The 18,781-nt window shown below is 41.1% G+C and overlaps 1 protein-coding gene and 1 long non-coding RNA gene across 6 annotated transcripts in view; one reads left to right on the top strand and one right to left on the bottom strand.

Moving 5' to 3' along the window:
- Positions 1-5,163: 5,163 nt before the first annotated feature.
- LOC309666328 lies at positions 5,164-8,252 on the bottom strand. The gene is made up of 2 exons (XR_014267056.1): positions 8,207-8,252; positions 5,164-6,662 (listed from the first exon to the last, which is right to left on the bottom strand). It is a non-coding gene; the product is annotated as an uncharacterized lncRNA (long non-coding RNA).
- Positions 8,253-8,580: 328 nt separating this feature from the next.
- Positions 8,581-18,781, top strand: part of AMPH (amphiphysin) — a 178,015-nt gene continuing 167,814 nt past the window's right edge. For 4 of the 5 annotated variants that reach the window (XM_082473483.1, XM_082473484.1, XM_082473485.1 and 1 more), the window contains exon 1: positions 8,581-8,961. In XM_082473483.1, the coding sequence (XP_082329609.1) occupies positions 8,893-8,961 (69 nt within the window). In that variant the 5' untranslated portion in view covers positions 8,581-8,892. The remainder of the gene's footprint in view (positions 8,962-18,781) is intronic. The other variant, XM_082473482.1, reaches the window with a different exon arrangement.

The raw sequence follows: 18,781 nt of genomic DNA on the forward strand, positions 1-18,781 counted from the left end.
ACAACTAAATGAAATGGAGATAGGCAACCTTCCAGAAAAAGAATTCAGAATAATGATAGTGAACATGATCCAGGACCTCAGAAAAAGAATGGAGGCAAAGATCGAGAAGATGCAAGAAATGTTTAACAAAGACCTAGAAGAATTAAAGAACAAACAAACAGAGATGAACAATACAATAACTGAAATGAAAACTACACTAGAAGGAATCAATAGCAGAATAACTGAGGCAGAAGAACGGATAAGTGACCTGGAAGACGGAATGGTGGAATTCACTGCTGCAGAATAAAATAAAGAAAAAAGAATGAAAATAAATGAAGACAACCTAAGAGACCTCTGGGACAACATTGAACACAACAACATTTGCATTATAGGGGACCCAGAAGGAGAAGAGAGAGAGAAAGGACCAGAGAAAATATTTGAAGAGATTATAGTTGAAAACTTCCCTAACTTGGGAAAGGAAATAGCCACCCAAGCCCAGGAAGTGCAGAGTCCCAGGCAGGATAAACCCAAGGAGAAACACACCGAGACATATAGTAATCAAATTGGCAAAAATTAAAAACAAAGAAAAATTATTGAAAGCAGCAAGGGAAAAACAACAAATAACATACAAGGGAACTCCCATAAGGTTAACAGCTGATTTCTCAGCAGAAACTCTACAAGCCAGAAGGGAGTGGCATGATATATTTAAAGTGATGAAAGGGAAAAACCTACAACCAAGTTTACTCTACCTGGCAAGGATCTCATTCAGATTCGATGGAGAAATCAAAAGCTTTACAGACAAACAAAAGCTAAGAGAATTCAGCACCACCAAACCAGCTCTACAACAAATGCTAAAGGAACTTCTCTAAGTGGGAAACACAAGAGAAGAAAAGGACCTACAAAAACAAACACAAAACAATTAAGAAAATGGTCATAGGAACATACATACAGATGATTACCTTAAATGTGAATGGATTAAATGCTCCAACCAAAAGACACAGGCTTGCTGAATGGATACAAAAACAAGACCCACCTATATGCTGTCTACAAGAGACCCACTTCAGACCTAGGGACACATACAGACTGAAAGTGAGGGGATGGAAAAAGATATTCCATGCAAATGGAAATCAAAAGAAAGCTGGAGTAGCAATACTCATATCAGATAAAATAGACTTTAACATAAAGAATGTTACAAGAGACAAGGAAGGACACTACATAATGATCAAGGGATCAATCCAAGAAGAAGATATAACAATTATAAATATTTATGCACCCAACGTAGGAGCACCTCAATACATAAGGCAACTTCTAACAGCTATAAAAGAGGAAATCGACAGTAACACAATAATAGTGGGGGACTTTAACACCTCACTTATACCAATGGACAGATCATCCAAAATGAAAACAAATAGGAAACACAAGCTTTAAATGACACAAAAGAACGGATAGATTTAATTGATATTTATAGGACATTCCATCCAAAAACAGCAGATTACACGTTCTTCTCAAGTGCGCATGGAACATTCTCCAGGATAGATGACATCTTGTGTCACAAATCAAGCCTCAGTAAATTTAATAAAATTGAATCATATCAAGCATCTTTTCTGACCACAACGCTATGAGATTAAAAATGAATTACAGGGAAAAAAACGTAAAAAAGACAAACACATGGAGGCCAAACAATACGTTACTAAATAACCAAGAGATCACTGAAGAAATCAAAGAGGAAATCAAAAAATATCTAGAGACAAATGACAATAAAAACATGACGATCCAAAACCTATGGGATGCAGCAAAAGCAGTTCTAAGACGGAAGTTTATAGCTATACAAGCCTACCTCAAGGAACAACAAAAATCTCAAATAAACAATCTAACCTTACACCTAAAGGAACTAGAGAAAGGACAAACAAAACCCAAAGTTAGCAGAAGGAGAAAAATCATAAAGATCAGAGCGGAAATAAATGAAATAGAAACAAAGAAAACAATAGCAAAGATCAATAAAACTAAAAGCTGGTTCTTTGAGAAGATAAGCAAAATTGATAAACCATTAGCCAGACTCATCAAGAAAAAGAGGGAAAGGACTCAAATCAATAAAATTAGATATGAAAAAGGAGAAGTTACAATAGACACCGCAGAAATACAAAGCATCCTACGAGACTACTATAAGCAACTCTATGCCAATAAAATGGACAACCTGGAAGAAATGGACAAATTCTTAGAAAGGTATAACCTTCCAGGACTGAACCAGGAAGAAATAGAAAATATGAACAGACCAATGACAAGTAATGAAATTGAAACTGTGCTTAAAAATCTTCCAACAAACAAAAGTCCAGGACCAGATGGCTTCACAGGTGCATTCTATCAAACATTTAGAGAAGAGCTAACACCCATCCTTCTCAAACTCTTCCAAAAAATTCCAGAGGAAGGAACACTCCCAAACTCATTCTATGAGGCCACCATAACCCTGATGCCAAAACCAGACAAAGATACTACAAAAAAAGAAAATTACAGACCAATATCACTGATGAATATAGATGCAAATACTAGCAAACAGAATCCAACAACACATTAAAAGGATCATACACCATGATCAAGTGGGGTTTATCCCAGGGATGCCAGGATTCTTCAATATACGCAAATCAATGTGATACACCATATTAAGAAATTGAAGAAGAAAAACCATATGATCATCTCAATAGATGCAGAAAAAGCTTTTGACAAAATTCAACACCCATTTATGATAAAAACTCTTCAGAAAGTGGGCATAGAGTGAACCTACCTCAACATAATAAAGGCCATATACGACAAACCCACAGCAAACATCATTCTCAATGGTGAAAAACTGAAAGCATTTTCTCCAAGGTCAGGAACAAGACAAGGATGTCCACTTTCACCACTATTTTTCAACATAGTTTTGGAAGTCCTAGCCACGGCAATCAGAGAAGAAAAATAAATAAAAGTAATACAAATTGGAAAAGAAGAAGTAAAACTGTCACTGTTTGCAGATGACATGATACTATACATAGAGAATCCTAAAAATGCCATCAGAAAACTACTAGAGCTAATCAATGAATTTGGCAAAGTTGCAGGATACAAAATTAATGCACAGAAATCTCTTGCATTCCTATACACTAATGATGAAAAATCTGAAAGAGAAATTAAGGAAACACTCCCATTTACCAGTGCAACAAAAAGAATAAAATACCTAGGAATAAACCTACCTAGTGAGACAAAAGACCTGTATGCAGAAAAGTGTAAGACACTGATGAAAGACATTAAAGATGATACCAACAGATGGAGAGATATACCATGTTCTTGGATTGGAAGAATCAATATTGTGAAAATAACTATACTACCCAAAGCAATCTACAGATTCAATGCAATCCCTATCAAATTACCAATGGCATTTTTTACAGAACTAGAACAAATAATGTTAAAATTTGTATGGAGACACAAAAGACCCCAAATAGCCAAAGCAGTCCTGACGGAAAAAAGCAGAGCTGGAGGACTCAGACTCCCTGACTTCAGACTATACTACAAAGCTACAGTAATCAAGATAATATGGTACTGGCACAAAAACAGAAATATAGATCAATGGAACAGGATAGAAAGCCCATAGATAAACCCACACACCTATGGTCAACTAATCTATGACAAAGGAGGCAAGGATATAAAATGGAGAAAAGACAGTCTCTTCAATAAGTGGTGCTGGGAAAACTGGACAGCTACATGTAAAAGAATGAAATGAGAACACTCCCTAACACCATACCCAAAAATAAACTCAAAATGGATTCGAGACCTAAATGTAAGATGGGACACTATAAAACTCTTAGAGGAAAACACAGGAATAACACTCTTTGACGTAAATCACAGCAAGATCTTTTTTGATCCACCTCCTAGAGTAATGGAAATAAAAACAAAAACAAACAAATGGGACCTAATGAAACTTAAAAGCTTTTGCACAGTAAAGGAAACCATAAACAAGATGAAAAGACAACCCTCAGAATGGGAGAAAATATTTGCAAACGAAACAATGGACAAAGGATTAATCTCCAAAATATATAAACAGCTCATGCAGCTCAATATTAAAAACACAAACAACCCAATCCAAAAATGGGCAGAAGACCTAAATAGACATTTCTCCAAAGAAGACATACAGATGGCCAAGAAGCACATGAAAAGCTGCTCAACATCACTAATTATTAGAGAAATGCAAATCAAAACTACAATGAGGTATCACCTCACACCAGTTAGAATGGGCATTATCAGAAAATCTACAAACAACAAATGCTGGAGAGGGTGTGGAGAAAAGGGAACCCTCTTGCACTGTTGGTGGGAATGTAAATTGATACAGCCGCTATGGAGAACAGTATGGAGGTTCCTTAAAAAACTAAAAATAGAATTACTATATGATCCAGCAATCCCACTACTGGGCATATACCCAGAGAAAACCATATTTCAAAAAGACACATGCACCCCTATGTTCACTGCAGCACTATTTACAATAGCCAGGTCATGGAAGCAACCTAAATGCCCATCGACAGATGAATCGATAAAGAAGTTGTGGTATATATATATACAATGGAATATTACTCAGCCATGAAAAGGAACGAAATTGAGTCATTTGTTGAGACGTGGATGGATCTAGAGACTGTCATACAGAGTGAAGTAAGTCAGAAAGAGAAAAACAAATATCGTATATTAACGCAGGTATGTGGAACCTAGAAAAATGGTACAGATGAACCAGTTTGCAGGGCAGAAATTGAGACAGAGATGTAGAGAACAAACGTATGGGCACCAAGGGGGGAAAGCCGTGGGGGGTGGGGATGGTGGTGGGATGAATTGGGTGATTGGGATTGACATGTATACACTGATGTGTATAAAACTGATGACTAGTAAGAACCTGCTGTACAAAAATATAAATGAAATAACATTCAAAAATTCAAAAGAAAATCATACTAAGTGAAGTAAGTCAGACAAAGACAAATATCATGTGATACCACTTATATGTGAAATCTAAAAAAATGATATAAATGAACTTATTTACAAGACAGAAACAGACTCACAGACATAGAAAACAAACTTATGGTTACCAAAGGGGAAAGCAGGAGGGAGGGATAAATTAGGAGTTTGGGATTAACAGATACAAACTACCATATATAAATAGGTAAACAACAAGGATCTACTGTATAGCATAGGGAACTATACTCAATATCTTGCAATAACCTATAATGGAAAAGAATCTGAAAAAGAATATATATATATATGTATAACTGAATCACTTTGCTGTTCACTTGAAACTAATGCAACACTGTAGATCAACTATGCTTCAATTAAAAAAAATTCTCCTAAGTAAAAAAATCATTGCAGTAGTTGGGCTCCCCTTCCCCCCACCCGTGTTCCAGTAGCATTACTGCCGAATTATGAGAAGAAATAGCTAAGAATGCATCCTCATGAGCTAGTCTCATGCATGCCTGCATTTGGCACAGTGGTTAAGAATCCGCCTGTCAAAAAAAAAAAAAAAAAAGAATCCGCTTGTCAATGAAGGGGACACGGGTTCGAGCCCTGGTCCGGGAAGATCCCACATGCCACGGAACAGCTAAGCCCATGCACCACAACTACTGAGCCTGTGCTCTAGAGCCCACGAGCCATAACTACTGAAGCCTGCACGCCTAGAGCCCGTGCTCTGCAACCAGAAGCCACTGCAATGAGAAGCCCGCACACCACAATGAAGAGTAGCCCCTGTTCACCGCAACTAGAGAAATCCCGTGCGCAGCAACGAAGACCCAACGCAGCACACACACACACACACACACACACACACACACACACACACACACACAAATATATATATATATACATTTACATGGCACCTACTAAGTATCAGCTAAAGTGCTTCATCAATATTCCAGAGTGGCTAGAATGAGGCACATGGCAACCCGAAAATGGATACTGGTTGATTTGATAACAGTTTGCACATGACAATTTTTTAATATGCTCAGCATGTATTCCAAATGGAATTATCAAGAAATGACAAGCTTCCCTTTCCACCCACGCTACAGATCTAGATTTGGGCATCCGAATGATAAGAAAAGCTAACCATTTGCAATTTTATTTTAAAAGATATTCACTGTGTTCCAAAAACTGGTGGGGGAGTAATTGCCAGGAGAGACAAAGGCTGGGACAGTGGGATCTGATGGCTCAGGCTCTAAGTAAGCAGAGAAAAAGTAAACCCACTGCTTGGAACCCTGTCCCTTGCTTGTCAGAGAGAGGGCAGTGGTGACGTATTGAGGGCTGTAGCCAGGCCCAGCAAGGGAGCAGAGGGGGCTCTGGGGCTCAGAGTATAAGAGTAACCATGGACTGATATGCTCCAGAACATTCTGGTATATTCCAACATTCTGAGGCTTGTATCCTCATGGCCAAGATCCCAAGGCAGAGCTAAGGTTCAGAAGCCCCCGACTCAAAATTCGTGGCTTCTGAGTAGTCTGTTTTACTGAATGCTGACCAAGAGAAGAAACAAGTTTTTCTTACTTTGCTCTGAAGTAAACTCCTGTTCAGTTGAGATGTTGGAAAGAAGGTGACCAACTCTTGCAGTTTCCCCAGGACTTTCCTGGTTTTAGCACTGGAAGTCCTGTGTCCTGGAAACGCCTTCATTTCCAGGCAAAGTGGGATGAATAGCCATCCTAAGGAAGTAAGAGCCAAGTGAATAGACTGGGTATTTCAGTAACAAACCATCAGAAAAGTGGCTTAAACAACTGTGATAGGGAAGAACAAATCTGACTCCATATTGGATCTGTTTCTTTAAATCTTTGTATTCTATTGCTTTTGCTTAGAGTTAAAAATGTTGCCTATAGGCTCTAATGTACATGATAGACCATTCTCAAGGCTCTGACCTTTAAGGGTATAACACTTTCCCATTCATATAGAGATAAAATGTTGCAGAACAGAGAATAACATTTGTCTTGTTGGAGGTTTACTGGCCGAATACAGCCGCACAAAAAACCGCACAGGTCATCCTGACCTGACCTGACCTACCCGGACAGCTGCAAGAACAAAGGATTCTGACACCAAGAGGTCTGCACCAACCAACCATGCCCCTCCCTCACCTTGCTTTTAAAATGCTTTGCTGGAACTCCTTCCAGGAGTCTGGGATTTGGGGAGGCATAAGCTACCTGTGTCCTTGCATGGCCCTGCAATAAACCTTTCTCTGCTCCAAACTGACGTTTGAGTTTGTTTGGCCTCAGTGTGCATCGCGTAACAAAACCACTATCATTTTTTTTTTTTGCTCACCATTCCACATTCTTAGCTAGGATTGGCTGGGCAGTTCTTCCACTGGTCTTGCTGATGGTTTTTCGTGCGGCTGTATTCGGCCAGTGTGTTTCCTGGAGGATGGTCTCAGCTGGGATGCAGGGACATCTGGGTTTTGCTCTCCCTGGCCAAGTAACCTCAGGGCTTCTTCCTTTACCATGTGGCCTCTCCAAGGGGCTTTTTGCAGCAGGGTAGCTGAAACTCTACACGGCAGCACAGGAAGAACAGGTTTTGCTCCTCAGAGTGCGAACCCTGCCTGGCTTCTCAAGGCGTTGGTCTGGAATTGGCACAGTGTACTTCCGCCATATCTTATTGGTAAAAGGCAGTCACAAGCCTTTTAGAATCAGGGTGAGGGGACTATACTAGGAGTGGATACGAAGCGGCAGAGCATGGGAGCTGCCCACGTGACAGCCTACTCCAGAGTTGGCCTGAGGTGCTCTCCGGGACTCACAGGATTCCCAGGTGCCTGACTCACTTCTGACCTGTTTGCTGGGCCACCTGCCTTACCCTCCGCACATTCTCAGAGAGAACCCAATATCAATAGTTGGACCTTCGGTCAGAGGCTTCAAGAGCTCTGGGTAGGTAGGGGACAAGTTTATCTCTATTATTCTTATTTCTGCAAAGTGTACTGAGGATGGTGAATCCCTGTTAAGGTTACCAGAAGGTGGGTAAGATGCAACAGGTTAGGAGGCCTGGGTCTTACACTGCTGGTGTGAGGCAATAAAGGACCTGCCTCTTCCATGCAATGGTTCTTGGAAAGTGAGTGCCTATGATCAGGGCAGGGATTACAGAGGTCACCAAAGCACAGCCCCTGCCTTAAAGGAGCGGGCCCTTCTCAGCAAGGAACCTCCCGCCCTCGCCCGCAGTCTTGTCTGGAAGTTTACGCAAGTGTCACCATTGGTGCCTCCCTCCTTTCTACCTGTGTCTCTGCTGCAGCTCCAACCTCTGCCTTGACTCGGTTTCCCAGTCGGCTTCCCTCGTTGGGCTGCGAGCCTCCCGAGAGTGTGTTCTTGAACACACAGATAATCGAGGGGTGCATTCCCTGCCTGGGGTCGTCGAGCGGGTCCTCCAGGGAGCGCAGCCCAAGCCCCTCCATTTCGGAGCTGCTCCACTTCCACCTTCCCGGGGTTCTCCTTCCCTCTTCTCCAACTCCCCCGCCCACACCCGCCTGTTTTTTTGTTTTTTTTGCTGGAGAGAATTGGGGCCCCTCTCACCCTCCCCCACCACAAACTCCGCCTTCAGAGAACCCCGGAGCTGCTGCGGGCCCTGCGGCTGCTGCTCGGCTCCCTTCCCTTTCTCCACCAGATCTCCTCTTCCATCACTGTGGGCGCTCTCTGGGCATTTCGACTTTTGGCTTCTCTCTCTTTAGCTCGCCACCCGTGTCACCGCCCGGCCCGGCGCGTCCCGCCTCCGCTCTGTCGCTTTAAGCGGGTCCCCGCCGCCGCCGCGCCCCTCCCTCACCCCTTCTGGCGCTCGGCGGCTCCCCGCCGCCTCTCCCGCTCCTCCTCTCCCGCTCCCGCTCCTCCTCTCCCGCTCCTCCTCCTCCTCCTCCCGCTCTTCCTCGCCGCCAGCTCCGCTCCTCGCAGCCTCCGCGGACCCGCAGCCATGGCCGACATCAAGACGGGCATCTTCGCCAAGAACGTCCAGAAGCGACTCAACCGCGCGCAGGAAAAGGTCAGAAGCGGGTGGCGGGGACGCGGCGGGCAGGGCCGAGCCGGCCGGGGCGGGGGTGGGGTGGGGGGGGAGCACAGGAGGCCGGGCCGGGGTCGCGGGGACACGCTGTCTTCCGCCGCAGCCACTGCAGCAAGGCGGCACCCGGCGCTGCGGGGAGCCGGCGGGAAGGCGGGAGCGCCGGGGGCGCGCAGCCCCTGTCCCGGGAGGCGCGGGGTCGGCCCGGGTCTCCCGGCTGCCTCGCCGCTCCCCGCGCGGCTGGCCGCGCTCCACGCCCTCCTTGGCGGGCGCCCGGCACGAGCTGTGGCAGGTGTGGCGGGTGGCCCGCGGCTCCCGGAGCTGAGCGCGTCTTCCTCCCGGCGCCCGCTGGCCGCGCGCCCGCAGGCGGCTGTTGGGGACGCGGCCCGCAGGTCCCGGCGGGAGATTGCGGCGCTGTCCTTCCTCCGACGAGATTTCCTGGCTACTTGGGTGCAGCAGGAACGAGCGATTTAGCACAGAAGCTATCTCCGAAGAAATCTGTTTGGATTAAGAAGGCTGATCGCGAAGAGCCAAGGGCTTTAATACAGTACTGTGGAGTGAATCCTGAAGTTCAAAACCGAGATCTAGATGCACACTTATTTCGTTTTTTCTTCCTTTTTTTTTTTTTTTTTTTGAGGGGTCTCTCTGTATGTGTATCCCTTTTGACGCCAGTGTCCTTCTCTGGAAGGTCAAAAATAAATATGACCTGAACCTAACAGTTCTCTGCATATTTTTGCACAGAGGAGGGCGTTTTATTGCATAAAAAAAAAGAAAATCCATGTTGCACGGGTTGGGTTCCCTGGTGTTTCACAAGCCCCTCAAGACTGGTCACAGTAATTTATTTTTCTCCCCGAGAGGTGGGCACAAATGAACGTGATGTCCAAATCAAGCCCAGCCCCGAGCAGTTGGAGAGGTACAGTAGCAGGCACTGGGCTTTCCTGGCTTCCCCGCCCACTGCTTGTCATCAAGACCTTGCCAGCACTGAGGTCTTCATTTGTGTCCCGGGCAAAGGACATTCATATTGTAGATGAAGCATTGTACTTGAAAATGGACACCGGCTAATGAGCCCCGCGGTCTGTGTCACTTGAACTGTGTTCTCTTTCACGTGGAACTATTTTCCATCCCTGGGATTCTGGATGTTTAGCGGTTTCCTGTTTTACTGGAAGTCAGATTTGCCGCGTTGCCCACTATGACGGTGAATTTCCCTTTTCAGACTTAGGCTCAGGCCGCCCCACCCCCCAGTTCCCATTGACCCCCATGAACTCAGCTGAAGGGGGCACTGATTCCTTTGCCTGTCTGCATGCCCAGAGGCTGGATGGCTGCCTCTAGGCCCTCCCTGCACACATGCATGCTCTCAACGCAGTAAGAGGATTGTATTTCTTTTAATATCTACCCAAGCTCATCCTGAAGCTCCTCCTGCAGCTCCTTTAGCAGCTGAATTAACAAGGCTTCCTGCCCCTTTCCAGTCCCTGGCTACTTGTGCAGAAAGTAGCCATGATCTGCTGGGATCCTGGCCAGGTTTTGTCATCATTTTCCCATACTTCATTTCACGCGCTGGTAGATATTCCTCCCCACCCTCTCCCTCCTTCCAAGTAAGTACTTGAATTTTAGGTATGAAGCTTTTCATTGAATCCACTTCCCATCTGTGAGGGAATTTATTGATACAGTCTGCCTTTTGACATATTAAATTATTTTTTAATCTAGGTCACCAGCTGTTAATATGCCAGAAATAACTGAAAAGAAAATGTAATCTGACTTAGAGAGCATTCAAACCCTTATGAATTGTTGAAAACTCACTTTTTCATAATGGTGTGTATTATGATGGCAGTTGTGGTTGGTGGTTAATCAAGGTGGCCTAGGGGATCCTTGAGCCAGGGCTTCAAGTGTCCTACTTTCTTCCCTGGGGAAAGCTGCGGATGAAAACTGCCTGTTGTACTTAGCTTAGGGAGTTAAGGCACCAAGAGGCTGAGAGTATGGGTTCTGCCTCTGGGTAAGTTCTGAGCCCATGCAGCGCATGGGAGAAGGGCATGTGGGAATCCAGATAAGGCAGACTAGTTGAGCCCAAACAGAAGCTGCGGGACAATGGAAAGCATTGTGTTGCTGTTTGGGCTTCATAAGACATCTCCCCCAGTGATTCCTTCTTTTTGCATCTTCGGTCTTCTCCTCTTATCCAGGTGCTCCATTGCAATAATGATATGCTATGTATGTTTTTGAGACCCTTTGCTCCTTGTTTCTACCACCACATTTTCTCAAAAGCTTGTCCACTCCCTCGACTTTTCTATCACCTGTACTCCACCTAACAGCTTGCATGCATTTTGGCTCCAAATGCGTGACTGAAACTACACTAAGAGGTAATTTATGGCTTTCTATGAATTTAAGGTACATTTTTTCTTACTGAAAGTCTGTAAAGGTTCATTGGAGAAAGAATGAAATACATATATAAGGGGAAAAAAAAACGCACCAACAAATTAGGACACATAAATTCTACCACTCAGAGATTTCACAGTCATTTGATATGTATTCCAGTACATTTGTTTCCTTATGTGTGTGTATATATTTATACAACTAAAACAGGCGCATCCTATATGGTTTTGTAACTTGTTTATTTCGTTTAATAATCATGAACGTTCTTCAATAGATGTACATATTTTCCATCACTATTATAAGTGACTGAACAGTATTGGATATGTATGAGTTTTAATGGACCCCCTGTTTTTGGACACTCAGTTTCCAGTGTTTTCAAATATAAATACAATCAGTGAGAAAACTTATAGGGAAAATGTTCCCACACACTCTTAAGTATCTCCTTAGATGAATTCCTAGAAGAAGAATTATGGTGTCAAAGGTGTGCTTTTTATTGTAGCTAGATTGCCTTTCAGAAAGGTTGTGTCAGTTTACATTCTCACTAGCAGTCCATGGGACATTTGCCAACACCAGATAATAAAATTTAAAGCACTCTTTAGATTTCACATCGGAAAAAGTTAGTTCCTGTTTATTTCATGTTTGATTTTTAAAACCCGAACATTAGTTTCTTGCGTTCTTGTTTTGTTTCATTTGTGAATTGTGTGTTGATATTTGTGCCTATTTTGTGTAGCATCTCCATCTTGTTATTTGTAAGGGCAGAAAGTTTATTAATCCAAACATTATTTCTTCCTTTTCTATTTACTTTTTAATTTTTTGAGGATTTTTTTTCTGTTATAGAGCACATTTATGTTTATATTATGTGTATGTTTTATATATTTGCTTAAATCTATCGATTGATTTTGCATGGTTTCTCTTTTGGCTGTTGAATTAGGATCCTGCCACTTGTAAGTATCAGAAAACTCAATTCAAACTGGCTTAAGGAAAGAAGAGGATTTAATTGAAAGTAAAAATATGGTTCTTGCACACATAAATTTAAATGAGATTTTAATAAATATATGTTTGTATATGCGCATAGGTGTGTGTGTTACATGTTAACTCATTTGATTCTATGAGGTTGGTACCATTACTATTCCTATTTTATAGATTAGGAAGAGCTCAAGTGACAGGCCCAAGGTCACACAGTATGCAGTAAAGCTGAAGTTTGAAGCCACGCAGTCCAATACTTTCTCCTTACGTGGTACTGCCTCTTATAATTATGAAAACGGCAGGGGAAGACAGACTTCAGACCTGCATGGAACCGGGGCTCAACCACAGGCATCAGGGCTCAGGTGTCTTTTCCCCATCTCTCATCTCAGCTGTCCATCCTGTCAGCCCCATTCTTGGGCACGTTCTTCTCTTTTGGTGGCAAGATGGCTGCCAGCCCCTCTAGGCTAGGCCACATTTACAGAGAACTCCTCAGTATAGCCCTCATCGGCCCAAATTTGGGCTTGTGCCTATCCCTAGAAAAGAAAATATCTCTGGCCAAAGGCCAGGGCCATGGATTGGATTGGGCCTGAGTCACAGGCTACTACGGAAGCTGGGGTGGAGAAATTTCCCCTAGACCATCTGTACTGCTGGTGGAGGAGGGAGAATCAGAGCACAGAAAAGGGAATGGGCACTGCGCTGGCAAAATGAAAGGTGTCCACCGCGTCGCACTTCAAAGGCCTTCTCTGCCCCGTGGTTGTGTAAATAATTACATAGCTAAGAGCTTATAACTTAATATTCACTTAAAAATTTCCCATCAAGTTAATATATGCACAGGTTAAAAAAATCAAATATTAGTAAAAGGCTTATTATGAAAAATAGCAGTCCCCTGTCTCTCCTTTCCTCAACTGCCAGTCTTGTTTCCCCAGAGGCAGCTATTACTAATCACAAATAAGCTTAAGATAGGAAAGGGTCTATCCTTTCTTATTTGGTGAAGACCGGTAAAGATTTAGCTCTCTTACATTCATCCTTCTACTTCCATATCCCCTAATAATAGAGCAAAAATTGTTGATTGCTGAGGATTATATTTTTTAAAAAAGTATAGAAAAAGAATAGATACGTGAATATGTATAACGGAATAACTTTGCTGTACACCTGAAACTAACACAACATTGTTAATCAACAATACTCCAATATAAAATAAAAATTTTTTAAAAAGCTTACTTGATAACATCAGATAAAGTATAATGTTTGTTGACTAAAGTGTACAAATCTTAATATTCAGCTCGGTGGATTTTTATGTATATGGATTTCCATATAGCTACCACCCAGATCAAGTTATAGAACATTTCTATTATAAACCAGATATCTGTCTTCCCTCATGTCTCGTCTGTTCTTTGTTTATGTTCATACCTTTTTAATTCCTTTACCATCATTTCCCTGATGAACATCTTTTCTTGTATAATGCTTGTTGGTTATTTTGGTATCTTCTTTTGCAAAGTGTCTGTTAAAGTTTTTTGCCTATGTGTTTTATTTGGGTTGCTTGTTGTTTTCTTCTTGGTATGTAGTTCTTTATATATTCAGGATATGAATCCTTTGTCAGATAAGACAGTTTGCAAATATTTTCTCCTAGAAGATGGCTTGCCTTTTTACTTTCTTAATGGTGCCCTTTGTGTGTGTTTAAAATTTTAATGAAGTCTTATCTGAAGATTAGGTTTTCCATACAGCTTTTTGTTTCCCTAGAGTTAATAATAGCCTTTATTTCTGTTTGCTTATTTTTTTATGAACTATTTAGAATTGTTTGTTCTTGCTTCATCAGCTCTGTCAAATGCCTGTCAATATCATTATCAAAGGTTCAATATATCAGGTAATGCAATTATATCCTCCAGTGAGCGACACCACTCACAACTCCCCTCTGTTTGGAGCCTCTGCCCTTTTGCTGTAATCTGGGCTGATTTTTTTTTTTCTAGGCCTGCTACATAGCTGTCATCCTGGGTCTTTCCTTGCCAATGTTGGGGTTGAGGAAGGGACTTGAAGGCACATCTAATGACTGTCCCCCATTGTCATTGTTGTGCTTTATCCTCACTTTCTGTAGTACTTGGTAGAACCAGGTTTTAAGCCGGAGTGTGTTTGTGTGTGTGACTGTGCAGTGAGAATTGGCTGCTTTTTCATTGGTTGCCTGTACAGGCACTTTTAAAAAGTAGCTTTCTCTATTCCGCTGAGTTGTTTCCATTCTTTTATCTACTTTTCTGCTTCTGTAAAATGTATTGAACCTCATTCACTAGTGGTGCCTCTCCTCTTTTTATCCATGTATGTTCATACCTTTTTATTCCTTTGCTGTTTTTTGTTGGGTTTGGGGAGGAGACAGATATAAACACATACAGTCAGTCTGCCTGTTTATCCAGAGGCCTTTTTTACTTAAATATTTAATCCCTTTGGGATTTTTTTGTCCATCTTTATTCATTTGTGAAATCCAGTGACATTTATTTGGTCTTAAGCCTCCTTGACCTCTATGCAATGTTTAAATTGGTGGAGCACTTTAAACATTTTTTTAAGATTTAAACATTTTCTTTAATGTGACTCTAGTGAGCAGGGAAGCCTTTGGTATAATACTAGCCTTTTTCAGCATTAGATTTTTGTTTTTTGTTTTAATAAGAGAGTTATGCTATTTAAACTCTAAAGACATGCACTGTTTGATATTCTTTGTGCCAGTTTATCTGCCCTGAGTAATTATTGTAAAATAATAGGTGCGATTTTTTTTCTTGCATTATAACTTCCCAAGTAAATTGCTTGAGGACAAGGACCAAATGTCTTGTGAATTGTATGTACTGGGTGATGATTTGACTTTGTATGTTCTTGCTAGTTTCCTTCCCAACCCTGCAAACACATTGTCTGAAAGCATCCTTCCACATTATTCTTTCTCTGACTTGTGTGAAATTATCATAAAGGTGTCACTATGTATCACTGTCATTTGAATTGTCATTTTGTGGAGGTAGTAAATCAAATAAAATTAACCTTGAGTTCTGAGGATGGTGGGAACTCCATCGATATTAGGTTGAACTGTACTAAATCGTTATTTTTGTAAGTCAAACAGTCAGATATTGGTAAAATCCTGTGGTTCAACCCCACGCTGATTGTGTGATATGGCAAGAAAAAGAGTGTAGTCTCCTTCCGTGCCTAATTGTGTGACATTTGTGGGTTTTTTAAAAAAAATTGTGCCTTGCTGGTGCCCACATCTTGGTTTGTTCGCAAAGGGAGACATGTGGATGGTGTTTGTGTGTGCATGTGCTGATGTGTACGTGCCTGTGTTTGTTTATTTATGCAGATTGAATGGGAGAAGGAATACCCTGCTCTGACCAGGAGACGCTTTCCATGGATCCCAGGGCCTTGTCTGTGGAAGAGTAGCTTGTATGACCATGTTTACGTTTGAGGACACTTTGGAGACGGAGTCTCTGAGACACAACCAGGGTTTCCCCTTTTAAGATCATCAGAAGACTTTGTTGTTGTCCGCTTCTACATTGTACAAGCTTCTACCTTCTCATCTACTAAGATAATTTTCTCTGGCTGTATTAGGAACTGACAGAACTAAAAATAATTCTGAGGACATTCTTGACAGTAAGGTTTCTTTCTTCATTTTTTTTTTTACACATAAACACGCATATACCCATGCATCCTTCTTTCTCCGGGAACAGGGAATTAGAACTGTAGGGATTGAGATTTTAATATTAGTAAGAGTTATCATTATCCTTTACAACATAGCATATTGTGTGTGTGTGTGTTCCATAAATCATACTTTAAAAGTCAGCTTGTCTATGGACTGATACAACTTAAAATACCCGAAATACTTGTGTAAATAATATGGTCCACTTTACTAGAGGTATAACATTAGGTCCCATTTAAAAAAATACTCTAATTAAATGGTTTCAACATCACATCCAGTGTATCATGAGAATCTCTTACTCCTCCCTGGGGTCCCCGTCCTATGATAAGTTCAGAAATCCTATGGGGAGCGTCCCTTCTCTAAAGAAGTCTGTGGTTTTTACGATGGCCTTATGGAAAAGGGTTCTAAAAAGGAGTCCAGCATTCAGATGTCATTCTTGTCCCCCGGGGTGAGCACTGCAGTGTGTCAGGAGCATGGTGGCCCCACTGATGGTTCTCACAGTGAGGGCAGGGCCAGGAAGCCTTTCTCTCCAGGATTATACTCAACTATGGCCACTGTGTCACAGCATGCCTGAGTTCCAAATATGTGAGCTCTTTATCAGTGGGCTTATTATTTCCAAATATACTTTTACATACACAGCTTCTCGCTCCAAGATTTCCCATCATGCCAGGGTTTCTAAGTTAGGAAATTCAATATCAGCAAACACTGATTACCCATTCCATTCCATGCCACTCCACTCTGTTCTGTTTTTAATAACATGCTAAGGGGACATGCCAAATTGATTTCCAGCCTGCAGTTTGGGAATACTACCTTAGAGGACCTCCAGCATCCTTTCCTGTAAGCTGACTTTCTTTTGGGCCATTGGTCCATTTAAGGGTGTGTGTGTGTGTGTGTGTGTGTGTGTGTGTGAGATTAAGTTTCAAAAAAATGTTGTGAAGCACTTTGTGAGGGGATGAGTCGAGAAGGCAAAGAGTATTTTAAAAAGTATGTTCTGACTTTTTAAGGTCTGGGAATTTCCACTTGACTCTTCAAACACAATTTTTTATTTTTCTAGCCACTTAAATTAGGGGCTGTCTGAGTAGAACTCCCGAGGAAATAACTGAGCCTGTGGGCTTGTAAGAAGGGATAACAGATGTAAAGATTTCTTATGTTGCAGATATAATTTTCCAGATATTCTCTATAATGGCTAACATTTACATAATGAAGCTGTCATCATCACAGTTTGAGGAATTCACTGATGAAAGTATATAATAAGACTACATACACAGCATTGTGCAAAATTAACATGAGAGTAATCACGTTTTCCTGAGAACACATCCACAGGCCAACTTTTAATAAGTGAAGCTGAAACTTCATTCTTACTGATTCAGAGTAAGTCTAAATTTAAGTGTAGTGCTTAAGTAGATATATTTCCTGAATATATATTGAGTAAATCTCTTATTAGGAATAATGTTGGATAAAGCCATGAAAAAGATCTTAGTTTTGAAATATTTGCTATGCATAATATACTTATATATATATTTTGATTACCCTGAAACTACTTACATGTACGACAATCAGAAAACCATGATTTTGGTCATTTTCATCTTATTCTCATATAGTTCTTTAGTTGAAAGTTTAGTTCATAAGTGGGAAGAACCTGAAAAAATATATATATATGTGTACATATATATATGTACACACACATATATACACATTTTTTCTATCTTAAAGTGCCTATAATGATTTAATAAAATACACATAGACCTATGAATAAATGCACTTTTGTTACGGCACCTGACACCTGTTGAGTAAAAGGATGCTAAATTTACATATTCTAACAGTTAATATATTCGATTGTGAAATCAACCTGGTAAAATTCAGTTATTCATTTAGAATCATTTATTAAGAATCTAAAAGACACATGCACCCAACGTTCATTGCTGCACTATTTACAATAGCCAGGACATGGAACCAACCTAAATGTCCATTAACAGAGGAATAGATACAGAAGATGTGGTACATATATTCAATGGAATATTACTCAGCCATAAAAAAGTGAAATAATGCCATTTGCAGCAACATGGATGGACCCTAGAGGTTGTCATACTGAGTGAAGTAAGTCAGAGAAAGACAAATACCATATTACATCACTTACATGTGGAATCTAAAGATATGGTACAAATGAACTTATTTACAAAACAAATAGAGTCACAGATGTAGAAAACAAACTTATGGTTACCGGGGTGGGGGAGAGAGAAATTGGGAGATTGGGATTGACATACACACATTATTATATATAAAATAGATAACTAATAAGAACCTACTCTATAGCCCAGGGAACTCTACTCAATACTCTGTAATGACCTATATGGGAAAACAATCTAAAAAAAGAGTGGATATATGTACATGTATAACTGATTCACTTTGCTGTATGCCTGAAACTAACACAACATTGTGAATCAACTATACTCCAATAAAAATTAAAAAAAAAAAAAGAATCTAAGGCCCAAAAGGCACTTGCTAGGCACTTGTAATATAGCATTCAACAAAGACCAGCAGGAGGTGGTAGAGAGAGAAATCTTTGAATATACTAATAACTAAATAGTTACTAATGAAAAATCATAATTAAAAATTCTGTGAGGAGAAAAAAACCATTTGTCAATGTAACTAGGGAACTCACCTAGAGTGAGAGGATTGCATATACCTATCTGAAGCAGGTAGATTTTAAGCTAAGATCCCAAGGATGTCCAGGCAAGGGGAGTAGGGTAAGAGCGTGGGGATTTTAGGAGTCAGTAAGCATTCTAAACATCAGACTCTTTGCCCTTATTCAACTAA

This window comes from Balaenoptera physalus, assembly GCF_965194825.1.
Source record: "Balaenoptera physalus genome assembly, chromosome: 8".
Taxonomy (NCBI): Eukaryota; Metazoa; Chordata; class Mammalia; order Artiodactyla; family Balaenopteridae; genus Balaenoptera; species Balaenoptera physalus.